Genomic DNA, 9393 nt, shown 5'->3' with positions numbered 1-9393 from the left:
AAGCCTTATATATATTTTTGGTAGTCTGTGGGTATTTGAATTTATTTGGGACCTACCAAACAATTGAACTATTTCCCAATGTTTTGCATGTTAGGATTGTGTGGGGGCCATTGATAGTACCCATATTCAAGCTTGGGTTCTGGCGAAAAAACCAAAGCATTTCGAAGGCGAAAGGTAGTTGTGTTCCAAAATGTAGTGTGTGCCTATGACTTCGACATGATGTTCACGTTCGTGTATAGTAGTTGGGAGGGGACAACCAATGACTCAAGGGCCTTCTATGATTCTGTAACTAGACCTAAAAATGAATTTCCTACACCGCCCGAAGGTGAGTCTTCTCTTCACAACCAAGTGTCAACCTTATAAATAACGCTGTCTACATTTAGCTTACACAAAAAAATTGTATGTCTACTTCCAGGTCAATATTACTTAGTTGACTCTAGTTTCCCATGCTCAAAAGGATACCTTCCCCCCTATCGAGGAGAAATGTATCATTTACAAGATTTCCGAAGTGGTGGTGACCCTCGAGGGTTCAAGGAATTGTTCAATTACCGCCATTCCTCGCTTCATATGGTAATTGAACGCTGCTTTGGAGTGCTAAAAAGGTGTTTCCATGTGCTAAATGGCATGCCCAAGTACAAGGTTTGTCGCAAGCCCCTTGTAGTCAATGCATGCTGCACACTGCACAACTCCATTATCGTACATTTGCTTGTGCTTGAAAGTTAAAATCTGTGTGTCAACATGCTCACTGTGGACGACATGGTACGTGTTCAAAGTGTGCTGTGAACATGCTATGTATAGGCATATCGATTGTGGAGTCTTATTTTGTGTCTATTTCATTAAAAAACTTGCTATGTATAATTATGTCGGTTGTGGACTCCTATTATTTTTCTCTGTCATTTTGGTACTTGCTATGTATAATTATGTCGGTTGTAGTCTCTTATTATATATCTATGCCATTTTGATAATTGCTATGTATTACTATGTCAGTTGTTGAACTTATATTTTACATGTATGTCATTTTGGTTGGCTTCATCTATGTGTTAAGAAAATTAGTTATGGAGCTCGAGATGCAATATATATGTGGTGTTGGACTGACGAGACTACTCATTTCTAGAACCGACATGAACTACATGAGGTGCTTTTACAAGTGTCCCCTCTACAGTGTATGCAATGTTTTTGCTTGACCTATACAATAATACATGATTGTGTTGTTTGACTTGCATAGGATGATGGGTATATCATTGGCTTTTGAATTGAAATTTGTATCAATAATTCGTTGGTTGTTATTGCTTTGTTTCTGACTCTACATTGACAATGATGCACAATTAGCTGTTTACATATAGTAGACACCTTTGAACTAGTGGGATAAATATAAAAATAATTAAAAGGTCGTATGGTTTGGAATTAATTTTGGTGGCTGAAAACATAATAGTAAATTTCTTGTTTTGATGCAATATTCGTTGGTGTTACTGCTGTAACGACCTAGATTTTAAAACTCTTATTTAAATAATATTAAATAGATTAAAAATATAATCGATAAATTAGAACAATGATATGTGGATTAATGATATTAAATAACTATTTAGTGTTAAAGGTATATTACATTGATTTTTGACCTCTTATGTATATTACTTCAATTCTAAAAATTTAGCTTCACTAATATGTTTATGGGCATAATCAAACCCAATCTAGTGAATAAATTATTTATATTGGTGTTTAGCGAAGTCATAAATTAATTTGAAGCTTTTCAGTTTTTTAGCCTAAAAAGCAGTGTCTTAATTTTCATACTGTCTAAATGAGATTAAAACTGCTAAAGAAAGATACCAAGGCTAGCCACCTTTGTTGAAAGCTTAAAGTCTTCTAGTAATGATGATTATAGTAAATATCATGATTATAATGATTTAATAAGACAAGTGGCCAAGTGGGAATGCAAATAGTTAAAGCCTAAGTTGAATTGGAAACTTTGTATAGGCCAAAAATAGACTCAAACGAACTCGGATGAAGTCGAACCAAAAATATAAAATGTTTGTCTCGGAGTCCTCTATCTACTCTCAAAATTTCATGTCAATCGGAGTAGGTTTGGACATTGAAAAATGGATCGGAATACACTGCCCTCATTTTGGACGAAAATACTATTTGGTATAGAGCATGAAATATGGACTAGGTTCATTCTTTTGGTTAAATCCATCTCAACCCTTAGATCAAATGTGTAAAAATAAATCCTAACCATTCATTCTCTTATAAATAGAGCCTTAGCTAAATTCACTTTCACTTAAGTTTTTACAATCTTAGAACAAGTAAAATTGTTTGCTCCTCCTTTCATTTTACTTCTTAGTTCTAGTCAAATACCATATAGCCTAGATCTTTCTTGTAGTGTTCAAGTGTTTTTCTAAACTAGCTACCTAGAGAAGATTTGGTGGGAGTTTTACTTCTAAAGGATTATTGGGTAAGTGTTTCTTGTATAAATATCATGATTTATTGCTTTTATCACTTGTTCTCATTTAATTGTTTAAAGACCCAATAAGCGTATAATGTAAAATAAAGTAATGGATACAAGTGAATTAATAATAAAGAGTTAGTGGACAAAATCAATTAAGGACTTATAATATTATCTATATATTATTTACTTTACAGTATTTACATTCAGTTATTTCTTTTATGTCATTTAAATTTCTGTTCATATTTCTGGCGGTAAGGACCATTTGATCTCATCCCCGAAATATGCATTATTTACATTCAGTTATTTCTTTTATGTCATTTAAATTTCTGTTCATATTTCTGGCAGTAAGGACCATTTGATCTCATCCCCGAAATATGCATTATTTACATTCAGTTATTTCTTTTATGTCATTTAAATTTCTGTTCATATTTCTGGCGGTAAGGACCATTTGATCTCATCCCCGAAATATGCATTATTTACATTCAATTATTTCTTTTATGTCATTTAAATTTTAATTCATATTTTTGGCGGTCATCCCCAGAATATGAATTCAGTATTTACATTCAGTCATTTCTTTTATTGTCATTTAAATTTTGATTCATACTTTGGTAGGTACGGACCATTGGTCTCATCTCCAAAATATGAGTCATGTTTTATATATATTATTTATAATACTTGTTTGTATTTAGTGATACTGGCCATTAGCCTCGTCACCAAAAATGAATTCAGGCATAAAGCTAGTTATAAGTAACTATCTTAGATTAATATAATAAAATAAGTAAGTAAAGATGAAGTGACGGATAATAAATAAATATAAAAAGATGAGGGTCTTTAAACAATGATATTATTGGAGAATGAACTAAGTATTGTTTGTATGTATGCATTATATGCAGAAGTGGAGCAGAATACTACACTAAGGAGAGTAAGTATGGATATACTTACTGAGTACTAGCTTTGTTTTATTGTTATAGGAATTCTTATTTTGTCTTATTGATATAATTTTTACAATACAATTGCTGCATAATGTGTCTAATAAAATGGGCTGATAAGATAGCCACCTTAAGAACAAGCTGGGTGGATTGCCGCGAGGAACTGTCGGTATCTCAGTGGATGGGGGTATATAACCGTCCAACAGGCCTAATATATAACTAAGCTGGGGCGGTGTAGTTGCCAGCACCAAACAGGTAAACCTCTAAAGTGTGAGGGACATAACGGACGTAAGCGGGCTGAGAGCTCATGAGAAGAGGTCTGAAGAAAGATTATCATAAAACACAAACTAATCTGTCATTACGCTGCATGCACAACTCATTCATTATTATATATTTTAGTCTTTAATCTTATTTGTTCAAACTAGTCTTTTTAGTCTTTATATCTAGGAAAATAGATTACTCACTTGTTTGCCTATGTAAATATGATAACGTCATCTTTACATAGATCTTGATGCAGGGATAGAAAGTGAGGACGATGGTCCTTTTACTGGTTTTGATGGTTGATAGACCATCTGCTGCAGGATTTATGCTTACTCTATGGAGCAAGTCTCATTTATGTTAATCGCTTTTATTATGTATGGTGATGTGTGTAAACTTAATAGATATTACTATGTTAATTTAGGTGCCGTCTGTGGCATATATTTGGTACACCTAGTGTATACATATGTTGTAATGAAAACCATGTTTCTATTTTATTTAATAATATATCACCTCGAGGTATTTCAGTCAGCTCAACTGTGTTGTGTAAGTTATTCCTAGGTCATAGAAAAAGAAAAAAATATACATACTCCGCTGTAAGATTGTATTTTCTAAAGTTGCAGCGTCACGACTTCGATATTTGCTAGTCCAAATATCGGGGTGTTACAACTGCAAAATCATCTAGCTAGTTTTCATTGGGAAGATGAGCTACTACAAAATTTGTTGCCACCCACATCCCATCAAGAGCGAGTACATTGAGAAGATGAGTTGTTAGAAAATATATCAACACCATCTCCTGATGTTGAAGAAGTGGGTGTACATGGTAACAATGGCACATTGGGCAAACAATGGCAAAAGACAACTATATGTTGATGTCTTGGTTCGGTTGTTTGCGCATTATGTTGCCTAGGATTACTCCTACTGTTGGTGGGTCTTCTTTGCTTGAATATGTTTTTGTTGGCATTGCGTTTCCATTATGGTGTGCTTGTCGATCGTAGTTTGCTAAGAAACCTTGTGTTTTGGATAATGTACTTTATCTTATGTTTGAATGACGTGTGTTGGATAATGTAGTTTATATTATAACAAGTTGCATGCATAATTTGTTAGAAATGAGTACGCACGACTAACACCCTGCACGCCCGAGGAGAAGAAGGGTAATAGTATGATGTATCACATTGTTGTGTGTTTATTACTTGTTAGTTTACATTTTTGGGAAAAAAAAAAAAAAATTACTAGTGTACTTGTAGGGACTTAAGTGTACGTGTAGTGGCAGATTCACAAAACTATAAAATGATTTTTACTCCAATTTTTAGTAAACATTTTATGACAACCTGATTCCTTAAATGCCAATTATTGGTCATTGATTTCCGGTTTATGCATGGAACTTTGGTGGAATCAATGACCAATAATTGCATTGAAGGCAACCAAAAATTTGTAAATACCAAAAAAATCTGGTTTTCAAACCGGAACTGTACTTTGTCTCCAACATGCAAAGTTTTGAAGTTTCAGAAATCTCGACCAAATTTTTTTTTAAAAATCAAGAAATTGCAATTTCAAAACAAAAACAAAAACGTGACCATCCAATCAAGGCCTTCATTTCTTTCAGCTGGAACATTCTTCCAAGTAGTTGCGACTATGCTCACAATTTTTTCGCTTCGGACATACCCCCATATAATACCTTGACAAAATACCCATTTTAAAAAATTATATATTTTTTACTTTACTTGTTAATGTTTTCTAAAAACGAAGTCTTAAACCAAAATGCACGAAGCTTTTCCAAATAACCTAAGTTCCCTGTGATTTTTTAGAAGCAAAAATCTCAAAAACTTCCTCTGGCCGAACACTCGCCCTGGGACCACATGAGCACTATCCTTGTCCCATGTGCGAGCGCTCACCCAGCAATCCCTTAAAAGAACCAGGTCACTTGTTTAACCAATTTTCTACCGTTTATAATTATTATCGCACTGTTTTAGTTTGTTTTGGGTCTGTTGTTGTGGAGTCCACCCCATTTTTATTTTTAGGATCACCCACTTCTTCTTTTCGGATCAGGAACAGGAAAGATCCTCCCATGTAAACATTTCCTTAATTAATTTTTTTTTTTTAAAAAAAAAGTACTTGTCAACAAACATATATTTTAGATCCATTTTAAGTTTCAACTATTTTTGCGAATTATCTCTCGCTCTCATGCTCATAAAAGGCTCAATGTAGTGTGTTTAGATGGTGAGCTCAACTACTCCGGATCTCTTACAATTTTTTTAAAAAAAAATTTAGACTGTCAAATTATGTAAGTTAGATCATTTTTATGCATTAAAATGCTTAAAAAAAAATACTATCTATTAAAAATATGACATATTATCAAAACAACTACAAATAATTTTCTTTTTGAAAGGCTTATCTTCAATTTTATATAGTCGCCTTTGATTTTAATTTTTTTTAAATTTTTTTTTACAATATAGAAAATAAAAACCCATAAAAATATCGTCAATTTTCAAATATAACATATCATATTTTTAATAGGTAGCATTTTAAAAAAAATTTAAGGTTTAAAAATGATGAAAATTGCGTAATTTAAAAATTTCCTATATCATTAAAATCGTAGAGAATCTTCCTCCGACTACTCTGATACACCAGCATCATTCTTCTTTTAACTTTAAAATTAGATTATAACCCAAATTATATTAAAAAGAAAAAAAAGAAAAAAAAAAAGAAAAATAATTAAGAAGGCAAATTAACGCTAGATGCTAAGCCAGCACCTTAATTACAGCTTCCACGCTAGCTAATTTCGAAATTGATCAGGCCCGACAAATACCATGAACTTGACTCGCGTCCTTCTCCATTCCCCAGTCATGAACCCTGAGGTGCAACTCTGCAGCAGCAATCAAGAAATGGACGGCCTGGATTGGAGTAAAGACATCAAGAATAGCTTTGAGCGTTCTCAGCCGCAGATTATCAGCCTTGAGCAAGATCTCCTCCAATACCTCCTCCTTCAACGCCAGAGCCAACTCAACTCGCTCCTCCACCCCATCACCATCACCATCACCACCAGGTCCACCACTGATGATCAGCTCGGTCACCGTGTGGGACAACTCAACCATTGACTCGTCCGCCACCGTCTCCTGAATCTTGGCCATCTTCTCTGTCATATCCCTCTCCTCCCTAATGGTTATCCTCTGCAACTCGTCGACCCGGGTGAGTTGAGTCGGCGCGAGATCACCCAAATCACAAGTACCCAACCCTCGAATCTGATTGGCGAGTTGGCCGTCGAGTTGCAAGCCGGACTTGGAGTAAAAGAGATGGAAAGCCATGGTGGGGCGCCAGCCGCCAATCCACATAAAGGCGTCCTCAAGCGTGCTGGTCCATGAGGGTGTAAGCATCCCCAGTACATCTTGCGTAACGCAACTCGACTTGGTCTCGTAGTATTGCTCGTAGTGCTCAATCACTCCGTTTATGAGGGACCGTTTGTCAATTTCTGTGGACGTGTGGTGTTTGGAGACGGAAATAAGCTTCTCCAGATATTTGTTTTGCTGGACAAGCCAATGCTTAACAAATGTCGGGAAGCTTTGGAGCTCCGGACTGCCAATGCTCATGCTCATGGATCGGTGCTTCTGCTTTTTAGCTATGTACCAAATGCGGGCACATTGGGTTTAATTTATAATCTACCAAATGCCGAGGGGAGGTCGGTCGGTCGGTCAGTTCCCACAAAACCAACTGGATTCTTATATATATATATATATATGTGTGTGTGTGTGTGTGTGTGTGGTTTGTGATGAAAGCCATCCCAAAACCATGAGCGGGTGGATGGAGGTGGTATCGACTTTCCGGCGACAGCTTTTGAAACTTTGGAACAAATTTGGCAGCTTGCGTGGGAGAAAGGGAATATAAAAATAGAAAGAAAGAAAGCGGTCAAGTTGACGTGGAACGTTCTTTGACCTTGGGTTTCAAAATTGCTGATCCGGCAATTTTTTAAGTATTGCCGTGGATCTCTGCAGCACGAATGGGTTTTTATGGTATTTATCATAAACACCAGTGGCGGTGGTAGACCCGTATCTTAAAAAGAAGACTGCTTGTGGGAACTTGAAACTTTGGAACCACCGTAATTGTTGATATAAAGACACCGCCTCCTTCTATACCCGTCCAAAACTTTTTCAAACTAGACGACTCAATATAATGGTTCATTTGGATGAAAATATTCGTGGAAGAAAAAACAAAAGCGAATTTAAAGCCTTTTAATTTACATGGTTTATATGAAATTCTTTTATTGAAGAAATTCTTTAAAATAATTGGGTATATACCCAAAAAACTCACTCCCCTCCTCCAACTCTCAAAAGTTTAAGGTCTATTTCTTTGATGGTAAGCGGTCCGAAACACCCTTACGAAAGCCTAGCTAAACTTTTGCCCATCCAAGTTCATCACGGCTTCCCTTTAAAACGTGGCACCCACAAATGTTGTGACAATTCTAATTTCTAATGTAATTGCAAAGTAAAGAAAAAAAGAAGAATAGAGAGAAAAATATTATCAGGTGTGATAACCTTCATTCATTTACTATTTACTATATGTTACACCATATTTTACCCTAAAGTCACTAGCCTCATATCCGACAAATTCGGTCCACAACCCATCTGCCCAGATAAAAGCCCAACACCTTCATGTGGGCCTGCCAGGAGGTAACCCGGCTTCAAAAGCATGGAATGACGTCACTCTGCGAAACCCACACTCTCGGAAGACCATGCTCACTCGGTTTGCTTAATCAATGGTGTACTTAATATGTGAATATGACAGTTGCGGGCAGGATACGCGCTGATCACACTAACAGCTCGATTGTGGCACACTTGTTAAGTCAGTTATGACACACACTTAAAATGCCATCGACATTTATGCTCCATTCCCCGGATCACACCAACCACAATATCCGCCTCGCACCATTCTCGGGATGACATCAATGGCAAAAATGATCTCTTGTCAAACATAACGATCAAGGAATCGTAACATTAACTCCTCCATCCGTTACGCCCAGATCCCTCTGCCCGATCATCATTACCATCCCCATGAGACCTAGCCATAAAAGGGCTCACAAGCTACAGATATAGGTATACGATTCATATTAAACAAAACACTATACTAAGCTCAAACAGTGACTGACTTAGGCATCGGAGGAGGAACGCCTCGACCATCACCTGGTGTATCATCTTGATGTGTGTTCTTGTTTTGAGGATCAAAGGAAAGTGAACAAGAAAGAATCCGCCATTTACCCTTGGGCCCACCATACCGGAAACTGTACTAGCACTATATATTCATATGAAACTAAGCAAGAAAACCAACTAAACCAATAACATAGTTAACTGTCAAAACAGCATAACAACATAATCAATAACTAATTTAACAATTCAGCATCCAATCAGCAATAACTGTATTAACTAACTAATACCAATTTTGCTCTCCTGATTGTTTCGTCCCATACTCTCCCCTCAAGATGATAAATATTAAGTTTGTTCTATTAAAATGAACAAAACCAAGAGGTTTAGTGAATATATTAGCTAGTTTCAAATGAGAAGAGACAAGGGTGAGAATAAGACCAAGCTTAATCTTTTTATCGCTTGACCACCATCGGCCACCATTGAACCATTCTTGAATTATCATCGGCCTACCGTCGACCACCCTAACCAACTGTTAGACCATCATTGGGCCATAGCCAGCCACACCCAGACCACTACCAGGTCACCGCTCGCTACAACTAGTCCACTACCAGACCACCACCGGGCCACTGTT

The 9393-nt window shown here is 36.3% G+C and overlaps 1 protein-coding gene and 1 long non-coding RNA gene across 2 annotated transcripts; one reads left to right on the top strand and one right to left on the bottom strand.

The window, feature by feature from the left end:
• Positions 1–3332: 3332 nt before the first annotated feature.
• LOC132166746 (uncharacterized) lies at positions 3333–4158 on the top strand. The gene is made up of 2 exons (XR_009438598.1): positions 3333–3362; positions 3875–4158. It is a non-coding gene; the product is annotated as an uncharacterized LOC132166746 (long non-coding RNA).
• A 2077-nt stretch (positions 4159–6235) lies between these two features.
• Positions 6236–7312, bottom strand: LOC132166520 (protein DOG1-like 4). Its single transcript, XM_059577351.1, has one exon. The coding sequence runs from the start codon at positions 7218–7220 to the stop codon at positions 6420–6422; it is 801 nt and encodes a 266-aa protein (XP_059433334.1). The 5' UTR covers positions 7221–7312; the 3' UTR covers positions 6236–6419.
• Positions 7313–9393: the final 2081 nt, after the last annotated feature.

This window comes from Corylus avellana, chromosome ca11 (genome assembly GCF_901000735.1).
Source record: "Corylus avellana chromosome ca11, CavTom2PMs-1.0".
Taxonomy (NCBI): domain Eukaryota; kingdom Viridiplantae; phylum Streptophyta; class Magnoliopsida; order Fagales; family Betulaceae; genus Corylus; species Corylus avellana.
Note: the sequence above shows the minus strand (reverse complement) of the source record. Positions and strands in the feature narration are given on the sequence as shown.